The 24,576-nt window shown below is 47.2% G+C and overlaps 1 protein-coding gene across 4 annotated transcripts in view; it reads left to right on the top strand.

The window, feature by feature from the left end:
- Nucleotides 1-2,482, top strand: part of mbd5 (methyl-CpG binding domain protein 5) — a 236,049-nt gene extending 233,567 nt beyond the window's left edge. For all 4 annotated transcript variants that reach the window (XM_085986680.1, XM_085986681.1, XM_085986684.1 and 1 more), the window contains one exon: nt 1,259-2,482. In XM_085986680.1, coding sequence (XP_085842806.1) covers nt 1,259-1,330 — 72 coding nt within the window. In that variant the 3' untranslated portion in view covers nt 1,331-2,482. The remainder of the gene's footprint in view (nt 1-1,258) is intronic.
- Nucleotides 2,483-24,576: the final 22,094 nt, after the last annotated feature.

Below are 24,576 nucleotides of genomic sequence, written 5' to 3' on the forward strand. Positions count from 1 at the left end.
AAGTAACTGTACTTCAAAGTAATTCATTGTTTGGAGATGTTTCTGAGAAATCTGATCAGGTAATATATAAATGTGAGTCTTTGGTCTTTACCCCAGTCCATGTTTCTCTGGTTCACATATATCCCAAAGTGCTTTTCTCCAAGTCTAAAAAGAAAAAAAAGAGAACTTTCATTTATATAGCACCTTTCACAACCACAGGACACCCCTCATACCAGTGTTTTCCCTTGCTTCAGGCTGATTACAGTGATGCTAATCCCATAATCTGGAGTCCACAAAATGGGCTGACTGAACAGACTGTTTAAACGTCTGGAAATGAGCCATGTGCTACTAAATCATAGGCACTCCACACACATCACTCTGCTGCCTATTAAAATTAGAATAATGGTATAAATAGATTGTTACCCAGGTACCTGCTAAATAGTAAAACTATTCAACTTCATATTTATGCTTCACTCACTGGCAACTTGTGACTTTATTTCTTTGGGTTATGAAATTAAGTGATTTGTTTGCTTAGAATTAAGCAGCTATTAGAAGTACCCTGTATATACAGTTGAATCCTGGTAAGTGTCAGATTTCCAAGACTTGTTATGCTTGGATCAGGACTTCCATAAACTGGATAAAAACAGCCAATGTGCAGAATTTTTGTTCATAGTCCATGGAAACATTCATTCAGCAGTTTAATCTTAAAATAAAATAACAAACACATCATAAATATAGATTACACACACTGCTAAAAAATATGTAACTGAAGTGAAATTTCAATTTTATGTTGAGCAGTAAAGTATTTGAGAAACCGTTTTTATGCTTGGATCAGGAATTTGTACTCCAGTATTGTGCTATGATCAAGAAATGTATACAGTGGGGAATTATTGGGTGCAGTATATTGGAATTCTATGCTTTAATCAGGTATGCGTTGTCTAGTCTATGCTCATCTGCTCAACCTGTAGGAAAAGAATAGAATTTGAGACTACAATTTTGACAGTTCAACCATCTTAGACTTACACTACACCTCAGTAGAGATCAATTGGCAGTAAACTATTGGTCCAATGTTTTCTGCTGTTACTGAGTGGGCTAGGATACCCAAAGACTCTGATCGTCATACTGCACATGCGACGGTCACTTCTGTAATTCAGGCACCAAAATAATTCCACATTCAATAGTCATGCTGTACAGATTTGTATCTTATTTTGTTTAATCTCATTCAAGAAATTCACTGCATTTCCGTTGTTTAATCTGTAGTTTAATTTACATTTTACAGGTTCACCAGACACCTCAGAAGGAAAGACAAGTCAAGTCACCAAAAGCCAAGAGGCGAAAAATCTCTAGATAACGTTCAATGTCTTCATCACTGACATAGAGTTATAGGGTGGAACTGTGTGTATATAGAGTCTTAATTATCCACGAGGCTACAAGGTGCTAATGAACAGTGGTACAGTGTTTCTTCAATAATGAGCAAAAAATATATGCTGGATAGCTCATCAGAAACCTTGTGAGATCATGGTTACAGTTTATCTACTGCTTGCCTAAAAAGTGACATTTTCTACAGTACTAAAAGATCAAGAATATCAAAAACTGAACAGTCCAAATGTTTCTGATGAATTTTCATTGTGTATATAGATATGCAAAATTTCATGGTAATATCAAATTGTAAATACTGTATAAAGTTGTCATGTACAAGCATACTTAATGCACAGTTTATCTTTTCTTGTACAAAATAGTGTACAAAATTCTTTGGTTTCTATTGAGTACACATACAAGAGACTACCAGTGTAAAGAGGATAAATAAAAATGCCGCTTAAAGCTTTTATATGCAAGATGCTGTTTTTGTATTTAACAGCAGATGAGGCATGGTTATGTGATAACTTGATTATGGCAGACACTTCACACCGCCAATGTTCATTTCTATTCTGTTTAGAATTCTGTCCTTTGTGCAATGGCATGGAGGTCTACCACAGTCCCACATGCAAACTCCATGTGAAATGAAGTCTTTCTTTTTCCCCTCACCTTTTTTTCCCCATTCTGAATTGATGTGTTCTGTTTTGATGGTATTGTTGTCTGTGTTTTCTTATCAGTCAGCTTTTCTGCTGTTTTATGTCAAAACAAATGTTTTATTCATCAAAGATGCGTGCTTTTATATTTAATTTTGCCTTTCTTTGCTTTACTCCTAAACTGTCGTGTAATGACCAACTTTGCTCTTTGTTTTGACATTTAACTAATTGATTTGTATTTTCTCACATGTATACTTTACATTAGTAGAATATGTAAAGTATTTTGTGCACTTGATTTTAATTGGTTGATGGCATTTATGTGGGTGATAGGAGTAGTTTGTTCCAGTCCATGCAAATTCTCTTTAGGGTTTTATGGTTTCATGTAAAGGACAGTAATTGTAAATATTGTGAGCATTACAGGTCGTGCAGTGTTGTAACATTTTTAATAATGTTGCACCTACTTTACAATTAAAAACTGGTCACTCATACTTGAATTTCTGCTTGTGGAGCCATTCTTTACCAACATTTCATGGTAAAATAGGAATCCTAATGCAGTACACCAGGCCTATGTTTAAACCTCTTTTCAAATTGAGTTTTTTAAAAAAAAATTACATTTGCAATTTATCATGACTAGTATAATTACTTGAACTTTGTCATTGGAGGTGGTCACATTTTCTGCACAGTCAGTAGACACAGTGGAGAGAACGCGTGTAGAAGGACCGTCGTGTACATTAATTTACTTGTTTGAACCTTGTAGCTAAGAACAATGAAAGGCAATATCCAACTAATATTGGATTTTTAACTTAATTGTTTTCCTTCATGGTACTGAGTTGGCCGAGGACATTGACTAATTTGTCAAAGCTTCTGTGGAGCTGTCATTGAACTGAAGTACAGATTGTAGCAGCACAATGATGGATGGGAGTGGATGATTCATCAGCAGCACAGACGCTCTATAAAGTTGTATTGTTGCCAATCCTGATTTTCATTAGTGCTCATTTTATTTAGTGTGACCAGAAAACACATAATTAGATCTTAAAATATAAATTCAATTTTATGGTACAAACAGCTTCATAGATGTTTTAATTAAAAGCTGGGCTGTCTAATATAGTGATTTTAATACAGTGGCTACCTTCAGGACAGTGTGACAACATTTGTGTATTACATTTCTTAGTACTTTTGGCCGTGTGAGTTAGGCCCCATATGACTAGATTTATATTGGTGTTGCTGTCCTTGGGAATTGAGATGTGATTAAAAAGCTGGCCGAAAAAAACCCTAAAATACAACCATTCTAGCAGAAATGCTTCATTGAAGTTAATCCTTTAGACACATTATGTATAAATACCTCAGAAATGATTGAAAGACCACGGGCCACGGAAGCACTGGTATATTACCGAATTGCCACGTTTAACTAGAATTCCTGTATGACCATAAATGTGGAAGATCTCCCATTTATTTCAATTTTCTTCTATACCAATTAAAAAAAATATCAGCCATTGTATTAATAGAATATCCTTATTAAACAACTCATTGATATGCAGTCCCTTCCTGTCGTCTCAAATCTTGTATTACACTGGGTTACATGCGGTAACCTCTGTTTAACAACTCTTTGCAGTAAATTTTCTTACCCTTTTTTTCATTAGTCTCTCGTGGCCTTGAATAATGTTCCACCAACACTACTCTGAGGTGGGCAGTAGGAGCTGAGAGACTGCAACCCACTGACAATGTTGATTCAGTCTGAGAAGAAACAATTGGGTTTCACTTTCACAACAGCAGCAGTCTTTTAGCTGTATTTAAAAACTCTCTCAAAAGTGTTTTCTCACAAGATTTATCGATGGTAGATGACTCTCGCTCCCACCCCAACCTTGCCGTTTGACTCAATTTGTCTGACCAAACAATAATAGAATAACCTACACAATAGAATCTTTGTCAAATATAACAACATACATTATAATCAGCAGCTTTTGCGAGTTTGGAGTCCATGCTGGGACTGTTCCTGGTACGTGGCCTCAATGTATGTTAGTTAAATTCACAGTTGAAATGGGGTGGGGAAGATAAAATCAAGACAAATTCTAGCCACTGCATATTTGAAGTAAAAATAGGCATGTGCACTCCATGGGAGGATAGGACTTGTTATGGGGGAATTTGCAAGAAACAGGAGGGTGTTAATTTGCTAGTCATTCACCAATGTGAGGTGGTAATAAAGAAAGCAAATAAGATGCTGGGTTATATTTCCAAACGTTTGAGCTCAAATACCCAGAGCTCATGTTGAAGTTACACAGTGCCCTGTTCAGGCCACTATACTGCTTACAGTTCTATGCCATGATAAAGGGTCTAAAGGCAGTACAGTGCAAAGAGACTGATCCCCAAAGTTTGAAAGAGGAACTATGAGAAATGACTTGATAAGCATAGGCTTCCCATTCTTAAAAAGAAATATCTAGGGAAGGAACTTAAAGAAGTTAAGTGGATCGAACCAATAATTTTGTCCTGCTGCCCTTGTGCATCTAACAGGAAACGGGTTTCGGCTTGTTGAATGAACACTTAGGATGTCGAGAAGTTTGTCTTTCCACAGAGGGTCAGCAAAAGCTGGAATAGGTTGCAAGGAAAGTAGTTGAAGCCAGGGCACTGGATTCATTTCAGAAACAACTAGATGCTGTAATGGGAAATTGGTCGATTTGTATTATGAAAGGATGAGATTAAATGGGCTGAAGGGACTTTTTCATCAAAAACTCATGAGCTGGCTGAATTGAGGATTTAATCAAAAATATTACCTCTTGGAAAATAACAAGTTACAAATTTAGCACTGCGAGTTAAAACTGAATAAAGAGATCAAAACTTCAGTTGGATATTGCAAAAGTTACACTCCTAATTAAAACTAGACTGTTTTGAAAACTTTCCCACTTATCACTGTAGCGTAGTATTCCCCAAATTATACCATTCTAAAGGCAGGTACAGTAAAGGTAAGCCCTTCAGAACAGTAACCCTTTGTGATTTTTTTTTTTGGTGGTCTCACCAGTTACTTTAGTGCCACTTTGAGAGATATACAAGTGAAATTTGTACTTTTTCTCATTCATTCGATTCATTAATACTCCAGAATTAAAACCCCTAGGGATGTTGTCTTTAAAAGTGTTTGCTGCCAAATGGTAGTCATCTTTGGTCTTGCTAACCTCTGCTGTGCCATGTCTTAATCACCTCTCCATTGCTTTTGTCATTTGCATCAGTTCCTATTATTAATTCTACACACCGGAAGTTCAGTGATCTTATATGTAAATTAAACTGTTAATCTGTTCTTTAGAAGATTTTTGTACCTGCACAGTTTAACTTAATTTTTAGCAAGTTTTAATTTACAAAGTTGTTACAACTCTGAGCATTTTTCTTTTTTATAATTCTCAGTCAGTCAAAGCCCTTGCTACCTTGGGCAGATCTTCAGTCAACCTGCCACCCAGTTTCAGAATCAACAAGAATTGGAATGGATCTTTCAGTGACTGAAGCATACTCACTCTTTGTCTACCAGCATCATCCAAGTTTCAGAATTGTGGAGCCCATTCTATTTTTAGGACCAGAGTCTGTGCGCGTTAAGATAATAATTGAGAAGGACACAAGTATGACGAAGACCAGGGTAATAGACTGGAGAAAAGCCAATTTTGGGAGGCTGAGAATAGAACTTGGGAAAATAAAATGGACAACAATATTGGCAAACAATGATGTAGAACAGCAATGGGAAACATTTAAAATGGTGTTCAACAGAGACCAGGAAAAATATATTCCGCTCAAGAACAAGCTAAAACACTAATGAGACACCATGGACGAATAAAGACATAAGGGAAAAATTGAAGGTTAGGAAAGAGGCATACATTAAGTAAATGGACAGCAGGGGAGAGCACGGCAAGGGAAAATTGTTTATTTAATATATCTCTTATTTTAAATGCGGTTATATCATTTCTAATCTTCCGATGACACATCCATCTGATCTGTCTCCCTGATAAATAAGAGATTAGGAGAGCAGTCAAAAAACAATTAGGAAGGCAAAGAGGAACTATGAAATTAAATTATCAAGAAACATAAAACAAAATAGTAAAATATTCCACAGGCACATAAATAAAAAAAGGGAAGTCGAGATGGGAATAGGGCCACGAAGGGACGGTGAGGATAAAATCACAGGCCGCAATAGCAAAATGGCAGAAATAGTAAATAATTACTTTGCTTCAGTATTTACCAGGGAGACAGATCAGGTGGGAATAACATTAGAAATGATATAACTGCATTTAAAATAAAAAGCTATTAAATAACCCTAACCCTAATCAAACTCAAACCCTGGTACAGATGGATTGCATCTGCACATTATAAAAGAATCCAAGGAAGAGATAGCAGAGGCACTATTACACATATTTAATAATTCGTTAGAAAAAGGTGTAGTGCCAGAGAACTGGCAGATAGCTAACATAATATCTATATTGAAGAAGGGAGATAGAACATGTCCAGGGAACTATAGACCAGTCAGCTTAACATCGGTGTTAGGAAAAATAATGGAATCCCTACTAAAGGAAAAAAATAACACATCTAGAAACCAAAAATATAATAATGAATAGCATAGATTTCAAAAAGGAAAGTCTTGCTTGACCAACCTAATTGAATTCTTTGAAGAGTTAACAGAGAGAGCAGACAAGGGTAATGCAGTAGATGTAATTTATCTAGATTTCCAAGAGGCCTTCGATAAGGTACCACATAATAGACTAATGACTAAGGCCAGAGAATTTGGAGTCGGGACACGTAACAGAATGGATAGCTAGCTGGCTTCAAGACAGAAAGCAGGGGTTAAGGGTAGATCTTCAGAGTGGCAGAAGGTGGAAAGTGGGGTCCCAAAAGGATCAGGGCTGGGACCAATGTTGTTCACAATTTATATTAATGATTTCGACTTTGGAATCAAAAATACAATTTCTAAATTTATGGATGACACCAAATTGGGGGGGATAGTCAATACTGAGGAGGACTGCAACAAATTACAGGGGGACATTAATAAACTTGCAGAATGGGCATATAACTGGCAAATTAATTTCAACACGAGGCATATTTTGGTAAGGAAAATAAGGAGGTCACATATTACTTAGAAAATAATAATCTAAACGGGGTAGAAGAGCAAAGGGATCTCAGAGTACAAATACACAAATCACAAAGTAGCAATGCAGGTTAAGGCCATAAAAAAAGCAAACCAAGTACTAGGGTTTGTTTCTAGAGAGAGAGAATTGAAAAGTGGAGAAGTTACGCTAAACTTGTATCAAACTTTGGTTAAACCACACTTGGAATACTGTGTACAATTCTGGTCGCCTTATATAAAAAGGATATAGAGACACTGGAGAGTGCAAAAATAGATTTACAAGGATGGTACCAGAAATGCGAGGTTATACCTATCAGGAAAGGATGAGCTGGCTGGGTCTCTTTTCTCTTGAAAAGAGAAGGCTGAGGGGTGACCCAATAGAGGTCTTTAAAATTATGGAAGTTTTTGATAGAGTAGACACAAGAGAGTATTTCCACTTTTGGGGAAGAGCAAAACTAGGGGCTGTCAATATAAGTTAGTCACGAAGAAATCAAATAAGGAATTCAGAAGAAACTTCTTTACCCAGAGAGTGCTGAGAATATGGAACTCGCTACCACAGGGAGTGGTTAAAGCAAATAGTATAGATGCATTTAAGGGGAGGCTAGATAAGCATATGAGGGAGAAGGGAATAGAGGGCTATGCTGACAGTGTTAGATGAGGAAAGGCGGGAGGAGGCTCGAGTGGATCATAAGCGCCGGCATAGACTGGTTGGGCCAAATGGTCTGTTTCTGTGCTGTATATCCTATGTTTTTTTTTAATCGTTTATGGGATCAGGGCGTCACTGGCAATGCCAGCATTTATTGCCCATTCCTATGTAATCTATCATAGAATGTTGCAAGACAAAAAGAGGCCATTTGGCTCATGAAGTCGGTGCCAGTTTTGCTCCACGTGAGTCACCTCGCCTAATCCCATTCTCCTGCTCAAAATACAAGTGAAAGCTGCACAGCTGGCATTGATTTTGGAAAGGAAGCTATCCATCACCTGCTCACTGAGAGTGTGGGAAAAGGAGGCTGAGGAAGAGGGCTTTCAGTGTTCTTGCTCTCTAGGATGGCCATGGAGTAATAATAGGATTTGGCCAGAGCGAGGGAGATTCTGGTGCTGCTTGATATAGTCAATTCAGATCTGGCTCTGGGCAGGCAGGAAGGTGTCACACCATATGCACTCTATTCTTCTGCTTAGAGACCCGAGTCACTGAAGATGGCTATTGTACCAGGGGAGGCCAACTGGAGACATTATGCATGCTGAAAACTAAGGTAAAGTCGTCGTGGAGCAGATTGACGATGGCATTAATGTCAATGTACACAGCAGGCCAGGGGCAAGGATGTTGGGAGTTAGAGGCCAATTGTGTAGGAATTAGGTTTTGTTTTTGAAGGTGCAGAATAAAAGGGTGGTGGGGTTAGGGAAGAAAAAGGGATGTGTAAGGAAAAAGAGGAGGAAGAGATTGGAAATGGTCCTGTTGGTAATTGAGACCTGTGCGATGAAGTGAATGGATGGGGAGATTAGTAGGCAGGATGAGGTTGAGAGAGAAGTTGGTGACTATCTTATATTGATGGCCTCTAGCTATGCGCTTCCCCACAAGTGGCGATGTTTCTATATTTAAGAAGGAGATAGATAGATTTCTAGAAACAAAAGGCATCGAGGGGTATGGGGAGAGAGCGGGAATATGGTATTGAGATAGAGGATCAGCCATGATCATATTGAATGACGGAGCAGGCTTGAAGGGCCGAATGGCCTACTCCTTCTATTTTTCTATGTTTCTAAGAAGAGGACATTGGGAGAAATTGGAGAATATGAGGGAGGGCAAGATGAGGTGCAGGTTAAGGTTGCCAAGCATGAGGAGACACTTTGGACAGCCACGGTGGTTAGTTAAATGTTGAGGATATTGAGGGAGAGTTGGGAAAGTTGATAGACAATGAGATATTTGAATGTATTGAGTATTTGAGTACAAATACACAAATCACTAAAAAGTTGCGACACAGGTTAGCAAGGCCATTAAAAATGCAAACCAAGCACTAGGGTTTATTTCTAGAGGGATAGAATTGAAAAGTAGGGAAGTTATGCTAAACCTGTATCGAACCTTGGTTAGACCACACTTGGAGTACTGCGTGCAGTTCTGGTCGCCACACGTCAGGCTACAGGACGATATAGACGGGATGGTTAGATGGGCAGAACAGTGACAAATGGAATTTAGCCCTGAAAAGTGTGAGGTGATGCATTTTGGGAGGACTAACAAGGCAAGGGAATACACAATGAATGGTTGGACCCTAGGAAGGACAGAGGATCAGAGGGACCTTGGTGTGCATGTACATAGATCCCTGAAATCAGCAGGACAGGTAGATAAGGTGGTTAAAAAGGCATATGGGATACTTACCTTCATTAGCCGAGGCATAGAATATAAGAGCAGGGAGGTTATGATGGAGCTGTACAAAACGCTAGTTAGGCCACAGCTGGAATACTGTGTGTAGTTCTGGTCACCACACTATAGGAGGAATGTGATTGCATTGAGAGGGTGCAGAGGAGATTCCCCAGGATGTTACCTGGGCTGGAGCGCTTCAGCTATGAAGAGAGACTGGACAGGCTGGGGTTGTTTTCCTTGGAGCAGAGAAAGCTGAGGGGGGACATAATTGAGGGGCGTAGATAGAAAGGAACTTTTCCCCTTAGTAGAGGGGTAAATAACCAGGGGGCATAGTTTCAAGGTAAGGGGCAGGAGGTTTAGAGGTGATTTGAGGAAAACCTTTTTCACCCAGAGGGTGGTTGGAATCTGGAACTCACTGCCTGAAAGGGTGGTAGAGGCAGGAACCCTCACAACATTCAAGAAGCATTTAGATGAGCACTTGAAACGCCATAGCATACAAGGCTACGGACCAAGTGCTGGAAAATGGGATTAGAATAGACAGGGCTTGATGGCCGGCACGGACACGATGGGCTGAATGGTCTCTTTCTGTGCTGTATAACTCTATGATTCTATCTATGACTCTATGATATAGAGGCACTGGAGAGGGTACAGAGAAGATTTACAAGGATGATACCAGAAATGTGAAGGTATACATATCAGGAAAGGATGAACAGGCTGGGTCTCTTTTCTTTTGAAAAAAGGAAGGCTGAGGGATGACCTAATAGAGGTCTATAAAATTATGAAATGTTTTATAGAGTGGATACAGAGAGAATGTTTCCACTTGTGGGGAAGAGCATAACTAGAGGCCATCAATATAAGATAGTCACCAAGAAAGCCAACAGGGAATTCAGAAGAAACTTCTTTACCCAGAGCGTGGTGAGAATGTGGAACTCGGTACCACAGGGAGTGGTTGAAGCGAATAGTATAGATGCATTTAAGGGGTGGCTAGATAAGCATATGAGGGAGAAGGGAATAGAGGGTTATGCTGATAGATTTAGATGAGGAAAGACGGGAGGAGGCTCGAGTGGAGCATAAACACCGGCATGGACTGGTTGGGCCGAATGGCCTGTTTTGTGCCATATATCCTATGTAATCCTATGGAAAGAATGGGGCGAGAGCAAGGGCAACCTGGAGATAAGTCCCACACTGCCTCCATGACTGTTTTGATGACGGGTATGGTAGAATGTGTAGCCAAGTGAAGTGGCTTCATTAAGCCTCGGATTTTGATGCATTCATTTGGATGAGACTGGGGATGGTTTTGCTGGTGAACATTTTACAGGGTGATGTGGAAGGGGTTGGTGTGAGGAAGTTAAAGTGAGACGGAAGACTCTTGTTCAAGAAAGTGGGAGGAGTACACTAGATCCTAAGATGAAAAAAATTGCAAATAAGTTTCCATAAATCATACAATGCGCTGCAAATACACTATGAAGCCATAACCTGTCCTACACATTTGTAACAGTCAAATCCATCCTGTTCTTTTCTGATTACTCCACAGGGCTCCAGAGCATCATTTACATGCTGTGACAACCCAAAGAACCACTGTAAGTGTCACTGGTATCAGTAAGATTCCTCTGTAGTTTTCAGGAGCACTTGGATTTCCCTTCTTGTAATTAGAAACAAACAATTGTGCTTTGAAGCACCGAGGGTATGTATACTTCAAATAGAATCCTATTCACCAGCCTCAGAAGGACAGCTCCAAAGTGAATCCATGGTTCAGAGTACTGTTATCCAAGGAGACTTACCAGTCTCTCACCTCTAGCTTAAAGTAACTTTTAGGATTTTGACATGAACTCTGTATATCTGGTGCCTTAGCATTAGCTAGGCAGCACAGTAGAGAGTCCACTTCTTCCCATCAACTTAAAGCCTCATAGGGCTGTTACTAAGACCTTCTATCTGTGCAGCATGCTCCACCATTTTTTTTCAGGCCTCCATACACATGGGCCCTCACTATGGCTTATTGGGTCAGATGTCAATTTAGCATAGTGCTCATTACAGACCCCGAGAATACCCTCACAGGGCTGTGGAAGAGTACCAGACATGTCAGTCATTGACAGTAACCCAGAGGAACTCCGTTGACTACAATTGACAACAGACTCACCAACAGTCAGGCAACACATTAATGTTTCTGTAATTCAGGCCTTTAAAAAACACACGCCAATCCTAAAATAAAAACCGGCGCCAAGGCAGAGGCCCGACCAGTTCGGGGGAGAGCAGCAGCGGAGGAGGTGAGCCCGGTATAAAAACCGGCGCCAAGGCAGAGGCCCACCAAATCAACAGCAGAGGAGCGAGGTAAAAAGTAATCCAAGTGTGACGTCACCAGGGAGCAGGTAAGTGATTGGTTGGTGAGTATTTCTCTCTTTTCAATACAAGCTTGAATTCTGTGGTGTTACATTTCTGTGGTGTTGTGGGGACAGTTGGTAAATAAAGCGCCCTAGAGTATACCTGTAACTGGGGTATTGAATAAATTTTTTAATTAATTAAAGGAGTAAGTCATGGGAGGAGAGCTCAGACCCGTGTTCTGCTCCTCTTGCTCCATGTGGGAAATCAGGGAAGCTGCCAGTGTCCCTGACGACCATGTGTGCGGGAAATGCATCCAGCTGCAGCTACTTGCAGACCGCATTGCGGCGCTCGAGCTGCAGGTGGATGAATTTTGGAGCATGCGCGATGCTGAGAGGCTCGTGGATAGCACGTTTAGCGAGTTGTTCACGCCTCGGCAGGGCGGCACAGGGGGTGACCATCAGGCGGAGCAACAAAGGCAGGCAGGTAGTGCAGGGAACCCCTGCGGGCATCCCCCTTTCAAACAAGTATACCGCTTTGGATACTGTTGAGGGGGATGACTCACCAGGGGAAGGCAGCAGCAGCCAACTTCCTGGCACTGGGGGTGCTCCTGCTGCCCAGGAAGGGGGGAAAAAGAGTGGGAGAGCAATAGTGGTAGGGGATTCTATAGTAAGGGGAACAGATAGGCGTTTCTGTGGCCGTAGACGTGAATCCAGGATGGTTTGTTGCCTCCCTGGTGCCAGGGTCAAGGATGTCACTGAGCGGCTGCAGGGCATTCTGGAGGGGGAGGGTGAACAGGCAATGGTCGTGGTCCACATTGGTACCAACGACATAGGTAAAAAGAGGGATGAGGTCCTGCATCAAGAATTTAGGGAGCTAGGTAACAGATTAAAGAGCAGGACCTCAAAGGTTGTAATCTCTGGATTACTCCCAGTGCCACGTGCTAGTAAGTATAGGAATGGGAGGATAGAGCAGATGAATGCGTGGCTAAAGAGTTGGTGTAGGGGGGAGGGTTTTACTTTCCTGGATCACTGGGCCTGCTTCTGGGAAAGGTGGGACTTGTACAAGTCGGACGGGTTGCACCTGAACCAGAGCGGGACAAATATCCTTGCGGGGAGGTTTGCTAGCACTGTTGGGGGGGGTTTAAACTAACTTGGCAGGGGGATGGGATACAGAGGGGAGCTGAAATAGGGGGGGATGTGCTGCCAATTATAGAGAAAAAAACAAGTCAACTTGGTAGACAGGGCAAATATATAAGGGCAAGGCTGGATGGCATCTATTTTAATGCAAGGAGTCTTGCGAATAAGGTGGATGAACTGAAGGTGTTGATAAACACATGGGAGTATGATATTGTTGCTATCACGGAGACATGGTTGAGGGAAGGGCAAGACTGGCAGCTCAATATTCCGGGGTACAGAATCTTCAGGCGAGACAGAGGGGGAGGTATAAGAGGAGGGGGTGTCGCAATATTAATTAGGGAGTCAATTACTGCAGTAAGGAGGGATGATATATTAGCAGGGTCCTCTAATGAGGCCATATGGGTGGAGCTTAAAAACAAAAAGGGGGCAAGCACTTTGCTGGGAGTGTACTATAGGCCTCCAAACAGTCAGGGGGAGATAGAGGAACAGATATGTAGGCAAATCTCAGAGAAATGTGCAAATAATAGGGTAATAATAATGGGGGATTTCAACTTCCCCAATATTAACTGGGATAGTCAGAGTGTGAAAGGCTCAGAGGGTGTAGAATTCTTAAAGTGCATCCAGGAGAGCTTTTTGAGCCAGCATGTAGAAAGTCCTACAAGAGAGGGGGCGGTACTGGACCTAATTCTCGGGAATGTGGCCGGCCAAGTGGAAAAAGTGCTAGTAGGTGAGCACTTTGGTGATAGTGACCATAATATGGTAAGATTTAAGGTGGCCATGGAAAAGGACAGGGATGGGCCGGAAATAAAGGTTCTAAATTGGGGGAAGGCCGATTTTAATAGGATAAGGCAGGATCTGGCCAAAATGGACTGGGATCAGCTACTTGTAGGAAAATCCGCATCGGAGCAATGGGAGGCTTTCAGAAGGGAGATTGAGAACATACAATGGCAACATGTTCCCGTAAAGGTCAAGGGTGGTTCCAAAAACCACAGGGAACCTTGGATGTCAGGGGATATACGGGAATGGATTAGGAAAAAAAGGAGGGCTTTTGGTAGATACAAAAGGCTAAAGACGGAGGAAGCCCTAGAGGAGTACAAAAAGTGCAGGGGGATACTTAAAAAAGAAATTAGGAGATCAAGGAGGGGCCATGAAATAACACTGGCAAGCAAAATAAAGGAAAATCCGAAGATGTTTTATAAGTATATTAAGGGTAAGAGGATAACTAGGGAAAAAATAGGGCCCATTAGGGACAAAAGTGGCAATCTGTGTGTGGAGCCGGAAGATGTAGGAGGGGTTCTGAATGAATTTTTTGCGTCTGTTTTCACTATGGAGAAGGACGATGTAGACATAGAAATAGGGCGGGGGGACTGTGATATGCTCGAACATATTAACATCGAGCGGGGGGAGGTATTGGCGGTTTTAGCTGGCCTAAAAATGGATAAATCCCCAGGCCCGGATGAAATGTATCCCAGGCTGCTGTGTGAGGCAAAGGAGGAGATTGCGGGGGCTCTAACACATATATTCAGGACCTCTCTGGCCACAGGGGATGTGCCAGAGGACTGGAGAACCGCTAATGTAGTACCATTATTCAAGAAGGGTAGTAGGGAAAAACCGGGGAACTACAGGCCAGTGAGCCTAACATCAGTGGTAGGAAAATTATTGGAAAAAATCCTGAGGGACAAAATGTGTCTCCACTTGGAGAGGCAAGGATTAATTAGGGATAGTCAACATGGCTTTGTCAAGGGAAGATCATGTCTGACTAATTTGATTGAATTTTTTGAGGGGGTGACTAGGTGTGTGGATGAGGGTAACGCAGTGGATGTGGTATACATGGATTTCAGTAAGGCCTTCGATAAAGTCCCGCACAGGAGACTGGTCAAGAAGGTAAGAGCCCATGGAATCCAGGGTGCCTTGGCACATTGGATACAAAACTGGCTTAGTGGCAGAAGGCAGAGGGTGATGGTCGAAGGTTGTTTTTGTGACTGGAAGCCTGTGGCCAGTGGGGTACCACAGGGATCGGTGCTGGGTCCCTTGCTGTTTGTGGTCTACATTAATGACTTGGATATGAATGTAAAGGGTATGATCAGTAAGTTCGCGGATGATACAAAAATTGGTAGGGTGGTAAATAGCGAGGAGGGTAGCCTCAGTCTGCAGGACGATATAGATGGGTTGGTCAGATGGGCGGAACAGTGGCAAATGGAATTTAACCCGGAAAAGTGCGAGGTGATGCACTTTGGGGGGACTAACAAGGCAAAGGAATACACAATGAATGGAAAGACCCTAGGCAAGACGGAGGGTCAGAGGGATCTGGGTGTGCAAGTACACAGATCCCTGAAGGCGGCGGAACAGGTGGATAAGGTGGTAAAAAAGGCATATGGGATACTTGCCTTCATTAGCCGAGGCATTGAATATAAGAGCAAGGAGGTTATGATGGAGCTGTATAAAACACTGGTTAGGCCACAGCTGGAATATTGTGTGCAGTTCTGGTCGCCACACTACAGGAAGGATGTGATCGCGTTAGAGAGGGTGCAGAGGAGGTTCACCAGGATGTTACCAGGGCTGGAGCGCTTCAGCTATGAAGAGAGACTGGGCAGGTTGGGTTTGTTTTCCTTGGAGCTGAGGAGGCTGAGGGGGGACATGATTGAGGTGTACAAAATTATGAGGGGCATAGATAGGATGGATGCTGAGGAGCTTTTTCCCTTAGTAGAGGGGTCGATAACTAGGGGGCATAGATTCAAGGTAAAGGGCGGGAGGTTTAGAGGGGATTTGAGAAAGAACTTTTTCACCCAGAGGGTGGTTGGAGTCTGGAACTCACTGCCTGAAAGGGTTGTGGAGGCAGAAACCCTCACAACATTTAAGAAGCATTTGGATGTGCACTTGAAATGCCATAGCATACAAGGCTACGGGCCAAATGCTGGAATATGGGATTAGATTAGACAGGGCTTGATGGCCGGCGCGGACACGATGGGCCGAAGGGCCTCTATCCGTGCTGTATTACTCTATGACTCTATGACTCTAAAGGCAATCTCGGGTGTAGCACAAAGAGAATGTGCACTGCTCTGTATGAGGCTTGACATCTTGCTACATGTGGCAGTAAAGAATGAGTTCCTTCATGCCAGGAAGGACTTGAGGACATAGGAGTGTACAAGGCCATAGTGATCCATCCATCAAAAAACACCAAGGCCTAGAAATTCGGTGGCCTGCGCCACCAGTTAGCGCCCAAAGAGGGCACTCAGTGAGTTTAGCGCCACTGGCCACGCCTCCTGTGAAATTTAGCGGGGCACTAATGGCGGCGTTAGTCTGTAGCGCTGCGCCACCACCGATGACGTCATTGGTGTGCGCAGCGCCCCGCTACCGCCCTGATCGCGATATTTGGTAGCGCCCCCCGCTGTAACGCCGGTCGCAATTTGCGACCGGTTCAGGGGGGCCTACCTGCGGCGGTAGAGGCGTTAATTAAAGGGGAGGTGTGGGGCGGCCATTTTTTTGGTGGCCGACAGCCAGCACCACCTCGCGCCGCCGTCCCCGGCCTACTGAGCCCCCCCCCCCCCCCCCCCCACCGCATTGTGCCGGCTGTGTCCCAAGAGCCCGGCACTTCTCCTCGGTGCCGGGCTCTTTTGCCGGCACTCGCGATCTCTGATCGCGCTGCTGCAGGCCCCTCCCCTTTAAGAAGGGGAGGAAGGCCTGCAGTACCGCAGCGCGCCGTGCCGCAGCGTGTGGCGCTGCGGCACGTTGCGCCACGATTTTCAGCTGCAGCGCCCCAAGAGGGATGCGGGGCGCCTTGAGCAGCGCCCCGCTTCCGTTTGGGGCGCTAAAACTGAATTTCCGGCTGGTGCTCGCGGCACTTCCAGCGCGGGGCGCCACCGAATTTCTAGGCCCAACACTTTGGGGGGAAAAATTTGGTTGGTTTGCGCCTCCCGTTAGCACCTTAAGAGGGTGCTAATGGGGCACAAAGCAACTAGCGCCCGGGCATGGTGATGTCTGCGCCGCTCGCGTAATTGACCAGACATTTTGCGGCGGCGCTAAACAATACTGCCCCGATCTCCTGCGCCCGCAGATCTTGACATCAGCCGAGTGTGCAACGCCCTTGTGGCGCCCTGGACCGGATATTGAGTGGCGCCCTCCTCCTTTCCGCCTGGCGCAAGCAACGACAGGTAGACTGGAATGTTTCCCAGTCGCTGTGGGACTGGGGGGGCGCTATTTAAAGGCGGCCTCTTCCTGGCTTTTTCTGTGGTAGACATTTTTGCACCACTCATTCTGACAGAGAGATTCTGAGAGAGAGAAGGAGAGACTTCTGCATAGAGTCAACGCTGTGTGAAGTAGTTTTTGCTGCTGAGCATCACTTTGCAGGTACTTTTGGATTTTGGGCTTCATTACTTTGATTACCAAGAGACTGTGGGGGCTGCACTGATTCTGGGCGTCGTCCTGCCCCTGCAGATTCGGAGGCGTTAGTGGCTCTGAACTTTTATGCCACCGGCTCCTTTCAAGCAGCTACTGGGGACATTGCCAATATCTCCCAGTTCGCGGTCCATTGCTGCATTCGTCAGGTCACAAATGCCCTCTATAAAAGGAGACGCCAGTACATCTCTTTCCCGATGACCCGGGCCAAACAGCATGAACGCGCATTGGGCTTTGCGAGGATAGCGGACTTCCCCATGGTGCAGGGCGCCATTGACTGCACGCATGTGGCATTGCATGCATCTCATGAGAATGCAGAGGATTTCCGCAACCGCAAGGGGTTCCACTCCTTAAATGTCCATTTGGTCTGTGACCACAGACAGCTGATACTCGCTGTCAATGCCCGCTATCCTGGCAGCAGCCACGATGCATTCATCCTGTGCCAGACTGCTGTGCCAGAACTTTTCCAGGCACCGCATCACCCAAGTGGTTGGCTCCTCAGGGACAAGGGTTATCCACTGTTCACCTGGCTGATGACACCGCTCCATTACCCCAACACCCCTGTTGAGCTGCAGTACAATGAGAGCCATCTCACCACCAGGAACATCGTTGAGCAGACAATTGGCGTGCTCAAGCAACGGTTCCGCTGTCTGGACCACTCAGGAGGAGCCCTGCAGTACTCGCCTGAGCGAGTCTCCCTCTTCATAGTTGTGTGCTGCATAACCTGGCAATCCTCAGGACCCAGCCAACGCCACCAGGCCTTGGAGCACCACCGGAAGAGGAGGAGGAGGATGATCATCAGCAGCACCAAGGCAGGAGGGAGGCCCACAATGTTGAAACTGCAACGGCCATCCGTCAACAGCTGATAGCAAGCTGCTTCTAAGCCCCTGCTGAGGAAATGGCTTCTGCCATGGAGAACAACATGAATGAAACCAACCCGCAACCCCTAAGCCGGCCAAGGCAGCAATGAGTCTGTTGTGTCTCCTTGTGTTCTTATTACTATGTAATACAGACACTTTTAACTCATTTAGTTTACGACTTTCACTCAGTTGTATTCTTGCTTTTATGATGTTGCTGCCGCATGGTGCGGAATGATACAAGATGTCCGACCTTGCACTGCGCACTGCCTTTCACAGTGTGCCACATAGCAATATAAATACACTAACCAAAGTAGTTCCATATAACGATGTAACAAGTAGTTCCATTTAACGATGTAATAATATAACGATGTAACATAGAAACATAGAAACATAGAAGATAGGAGCAGGAGTAGGCCATTCGGCCCTTCGAGCCTGCTCCGCCATTCAATGTGATCATGGCTGATCATCCAAATTCAGTACCCTGCCCCTGCCTTTTCCCCATATCCCTTGATCCCTTTAGCCTCAAGAAATATATCCAACTCTTTCTTGAATATATTTAATGAACTAGCCTCCACCGTCCTCTGTGGCAGAGAATTCCACAGGTTCACCACTCTCTGGGTGAAGAAATTCCTCCTCATTTCAGTCCTAAATGGCTTACCCCTTATCCTTAGACTATGACCCCTGGTTCTGGACTCCCCGGCCATCTGAAACATCCTTCCTGCATCTAGTCTGTCCAGACCTGACAGAATTTTATAGGTTTCGATGAGATCCCCTCTCAATCTTCTAAACTCCAGTGAGTATAAGCCCAATCGACACAATCTCTCCTCATACGTCATTCCTGCCATCCCAGGTATCAGCCTGGTGAATCTTCGCTGCACTCCCTCCATGGCAAGAACGTCCTTCCTCAGGTAAGGTGACCAAAACTGCACACAATACTCAAGGTGCGGTCTCACCAAGGCCCTGTACAACTGTAGCAAGACATCCTTGTTCCTGTACTCGAACCCTCTTGCTACGAAGGCCAACATACCATTTGCCTTCTTAACCGCCTGCTGCACCTGCATGCTTACCTTCAGCGACTGGTGCACAAGGACACCCAGGTCTCTTTGCACTTCCCCTTCTCCCAATCCATTGCCATCCAAATAATAATCTGCCTTCCTGTTTTTGCCACCAAAGTGGATAACCTTGTTGAGATACCGCGGCAAACGTGGGAGTCGAGACAGAGCTATTGAAAACACAACTGCTTTATTCTGACCACATGGCAAACAGGAACTAGAAAAGCCCGCACATCCACTTAAATACTTCCCAGACAGGAAGTGCTCCGGGCAGCCTGTCCCTGCGGGAAACAAGTTGCTGGAGGAAAGGGCCCCCGGCTGGGGGCTTCTGCTTAGACTGTCTGTGCCGCCGTGAGCGGATTATGTCCAGTGGTGGCGTGTCGCCACAGAGCTCCCCCCAGAATCCGCTTAGGAGGAGTGGACGAGTCGTGACGGTGGTCTAATGGTTCTGCCGCAGCGGCTCTGAGTGGTCGCCGGTCTGGTTGGTTGGGTCGGGCGGTTCGCCGCCGGCTGTGCTGGCTTGCCGGGGGGACGGCCTCTGGCTGGAGGCTGGGCCACGGGGACCTGTTCCCCTGGTTCTGTGTGTGCTGGTTTGAGCCGGTCGATGGAGACTGTCTCGACCCTGTCGCCGAGTCGCAGCTTGAATACCTTGTCCCCGGTTTGTAGTACCTCGTACGGACCGTCGTACGGGGGTCGCAGGGGCCCGCGGTGCGCGTCGTGTCACACGAAGACGAAGCGCGCCTGCTGTAAATTTGGCGGGACGTGAGGTGCGAGTTCGCCGTGTCGGTTGACCGGAAGTGGGGCGAACTGCTGAGCGGAAGAGAAAGAGTCGAGCCACTGCTGTTCGGCCGACCAAGACTTGGTAGGCTCCGGAAGGAATTCGCCTGGGACGCGCAGCGGTTGTCCGTAGACTAACTCCGCTGCCGAGGACTGGAGGTCTTCCTTGACCGCGGTGCGTAGGCCGAGTAGCACCCACGGTAGGCGGTCAGTCCAGGTACTGTCCTGCAGGCCGGCGCGGAGTGAGGCCTTGAGTGACCTGTGGAAGCGTTCACAAAGTCCGTTGGCCTGCGGGTGGTACGCCGTGGTGCGGTGGAGCGTCACCCCGAGGTTGCGTGCTGTGGCCGTCCAGAGTTCGGAGGTGAACTGGGCGCCTCTGTCGGAGGTTATGTCGGCCGGTACGCCGAACCTCGCAACCCAGGTGTTAACGAACGCCCTGGCGATGTCGGCTGTGGTGGTGGAGGTCAGCGGCACTGCCTCAGGCCAGCGTGTGTAGCGGTCGACCATCGTGAGGAGATAGGTTTGGCCTTGCAATGGCGGCAGGGGACCGACGATGTCGACGTGTACGTGGTCGAAGCGGCGGCTGGGTACCTCGAAGTCTCCCGGGGTGCTTTGGTGTGCAGCTGTACCTTAGCCCGTTGGCAGGCGAGGCAGGAGGTGGCCCAAGTCCGAACATCTCTGCTAAGGCCGCGCCAGACAAAGCGCTTGGAGAGGAGTTTGACGGATGCGCGGGAACCCGGGTGAGAGAGCCCGTGGAGCGCGTCGAAGACGCGGCGGCGCCAGGTCTCAGGGACGACCGGCCTGGGTTGGCCGAGTGAGACGTCGCACGTGACTGCCATGGCTTCGGGCCCGTGCGCGACCTTGGCTAGGCGTAGCCCTGGCAGGCTGGTAGCCGCCGAGAGGAGGTCTGGGTCCGTGAGCTGGGCCGCTGCTAGTTGTGCGTAGTCGACCGCGAGGTGATTCGCACAGACGGCGGGACGGGAAAGGCAGTCGGCGACCACGTTGTCTCTACCGGAGACGTGCTGAATGTCCGTAGTAAACTCGGAGACGGCCACGAGCTGGCGTTGCTGCCTAGCGGACCAGGGTTCGGTGTGCTTGGCCATCGCGTATGTGAGTGGCTTGTGGTCCACATACGCGGTGAAGGGGCGGCCTTCCAGGAGGAACCTGAAATGGCGGACTGACAGGTGGAGTGCGAGAAGCTCGCGGTCGAAAGTGGAGTATTTGACCTCCGGGGGGCGCAGTTGGCGGCTGTAGAAGGCAAGTGGCTGCCACGCGCCATTGACCCACTGCTCGAACACGGCCCCGACCGCGTGGTCGGAGGCGTCGGTGGTGAGCGCGACCCGGGCATCGGCCCTCGGGTGCGCGAGCAGAGTGGCGTCGGCGAGCGCGTTTTTGGTGGCGTCGAAGGCGGCTGCCGTGTCAGTGGTCCAGGCTACGTCCATCTTGCCGGATTTTCCTCGGAGGGAGTCGTATAGGGGCTTCATAAGGGCTGCGGCTCTGGGGATGAACCTGTTATAGAAGTTCACCATCCTGAGGAACTCCTGGAGGCCCTTGATGGTTGTGGGGCGGGGGAATTGCTGGACGGCCTGCACCTTGTTGGGCAGGGGGACGGCCCCAGCAGGGGTGATGTGGTGACCGAGAAAATCGATCTCGGTTAGGCCGAATTGGCACTTCGCCGGGCTGAGGATGAGCCCGTGTTGGGCTAGGCGCCCGAACAGGATGCGAAGGTGTTCGAGGTGTTCCTGTTTGGAGGAGCTGGCCACGAGAATGTCGTCTAGATAGACGAATAGGAAGTTCAGGTCCCGGAGGACTGAGTCCATAAGGCGCTGGAAAGCCTGTGCTGCATTCTTGAGGCCGAAGGGCATCCTCAGGAACTCGAACAGGCCGAATGGGGTGATGACGGCCGTTTTGGGGATGTCCGCGGGGTGTACGGGGACTTGGTGGTAACCGCGCATCAGGTCGACTTTGGAAAAGACGGTTCGTCCGGCCAGTCGGGCTGAGAAGTCCTGGATGTGTGGCACCGGATACCGATCGGGGGTGGTGGCGTCGTTGAGGTGGCGGTAGTCCCCGCAAGGGCGCCAGCCTCCGCCGGGCTTGGGGGCGATGTGGAGGGGCGAGGCCCAAGGGCTGCTGGAGCGGCGGATGATGCCGAGTTGTTCCATGTTGGTAAACTCGGCCCGCGCGATTTCCAGCTTGGCCGGGTTGAGTCTGCGGGCGTGGGCAGAAACTGGGGGGCCGGTGGTGGGGATATAGTGTTCCACACCGTGCTTGGCGGCTTTGGCCGAAAAGGTCGGGTTAGTGAGGGCGGGAAACTCAGCTAGGAGTGCCGAGTAGTCGTCCGTGGCTCTGGCGAGGCAGTAGGTCGTCGGGCCGGCCGAACGGGCCGGGGTAAAGGCGCCGGGGATGGGGGCCATAGTGTTGATGTCGACGAGGCGGTGCCTCGGAATGTCGACAAGGAGGCCATGGGCGCGTAGGAAGTCGGCGCCAATGAGTGGGCAGAGGACCTTGGCTGTCAGGAACTCCCAGCGGTAGCGGCGGCCCGCGAGGTCGAGCGTGACCATGCGGGTGCCATATGTGCGGATTTCAGAGCCGTTGGCTGCAGCCAGTGTGATACCCCGTGTGCCGCGTTGGATCTCGAGGGCGGAGGCGGGGGTGATGCTGTGCTGGGCCCCTGTGTCGCACAGAAATCGGCGGTTGGTTCTGTCGTCAGTGACGTACAGTAGGGGCTCCTTCTGCCCCGCGGCCATCGCGGGGGCCGGTGCGGGGGGGGGTTTGAAGGTACACGGTGGCGTGCAGCGTTGAGCCCTAGCGCCAAAACGGGTGTGGTAGTAGCAGTGACCCGGAGTGGTAGGGCGGTCGGGCCTAGAGGCTCGGGAAGACCGCGTGGTCGTTGCCGTGAGGTCGGGCGCGACGTCGCGAGCGGCCTGTGCAGAGAGCAACCGGTCGGCCTTTTCGACTATCTCATTCAGGTCCGTGGAGTCAGACTCCACAAGGAGCGGGCGGATGCTGGCGGGGAGCTGCCGAATGAAAAGCGTGCGAAAAAGGGCGCCGGGATTTTTGTCGTCGGAGAGGGACAGCATATGGGAAAGCAGGTCTGATGGTGAAGCGTCACCAAGGCCGGGGAGGTCCAGGAGTTGGCAGTGGCGCTGGTAAGAGGACGTTTGAAATTTTTTAAGTAGCGCAGCCTTCAGATGCTCGTACTTGCCCTCCGTTGGTGGATTCTGCAGCGCTGCCCAAACCTTGGGGACTGTAGCGTAGGTGAGCGAGGCAACGAGGTAGTCATACTTCGTGGCGTCGACTGTAATGCCTTTCAGCCGGAATCTGGACTCAGCTTGAACGAACCAGGCTTCGGCGAGGTTCTCCCAAAAGTCAGGTAATTTAACCGTGACTACGTTTGTATCCGCCATGCTAGCTTAGGATTCGTCCTGAGCGTCGGGGTCACCAGTGTTGAGATACCGCGGCAAACGTAGGAGTCGAGACAGAGCTATTGAAAACACAACTGCTTTATTCTGACCACATGGCAAACAGGAACTAGAAAAGCCCGCACATCCACTTAAATACTTCCCAGACAGGAAGTGCTCCCGGCAGCTTGTCCCTGCGGGAAACAAGTTGCTGGAGGAAAGGGCCCCCGGCTGGGGGCTTCTGCTTAGACTGTCTGTGCCGCCGTGAGCGGATTATGTCCAGTGGTGGCGTGTCGCCACAACCTCACATTTATCCACATTATAGTGCATGTGCCATGTTTCTGCCCAATCACCCAACCTGTCCAAATCGTACTGGATCCCTCTTTCTCAAAAAAACTAAAACATGAAATTTAATTTAATTTAAAAAATATTATATCTAAACTATTATTATCAAATACAAAGAATCGTGAGTTTTCTTTTCTTATTCGTGATATCGCTCAGGTGGTTGGTGGTTGGATATTGTCCCTCCATCTTGTGGATTTGGTGGTGACCACTCCTCTCTGTGGTGTTTTGGTGTGTTCCGCTCTTGTTGTTGCTGTTGCTGTCACACTTGGAGTTGGAGTGTGCATGCTCGTGGTTGTTTGATTTGTGGCGCTTGTTTCTGGCATTGTACTGCTTGTGGTAGCTGGTGTTGTCAATGTTGCTGATGTCTGCTGCTTAACCAGTTCAGATGAAGGTCTGATGTGGAGTCTGTTCCGTCTGTATTGGTTACCAGGTTCGGTCTCTACGAAGTAGGACCTTGGAGTATCAGCTTTTCCAATGACCTTGGCTGGATTCCAGGTTTTCAACACCGAGTCTTGCACATGCACTGATTGCCCATTCAGCAATTCTGGTAGCATCTTTGCATGTTTGTCGTAATGTTTGCTCCCTACGACTTGTGCTTCTGCCAGCTTCTGTCTGAAGTCCTCCTGGTCCTGGGGAGGATGTATTTTTGCTGGTAGGGTAGTCTTAAACTTCCTCCCATTCAGCAATTCCGCAGGTGATTTCATGTCTGCTTTCAGTGGTGTTGATCTAAGTGATAGGAGGGCAAGGTCTTGGTCTTCCCCCATCTCACTGCTTTTGATGAGAGTTCTCTTGACAGTCTGGATCTGTCTTTTGATGAACCCGTGTCCCCTTGGGAAATGTGGGGATGGGGTTACT

The sequence above is a fragment of the Somniosus microcephalus genome, chromosome 4 (assembly GCF_052327205.1).
Source record: "Somniosus microcephalus isolate GS21.2 chromosome 4, FLI_Smic_1.0, whole genome shotgun sequence".
Lineage (NCBI taxonomy): Eukaryota > Metazoa > Chordata > Chondrichthyes > Squaliformes > Somniosidae > Somniosus > Somniosus microcephalus.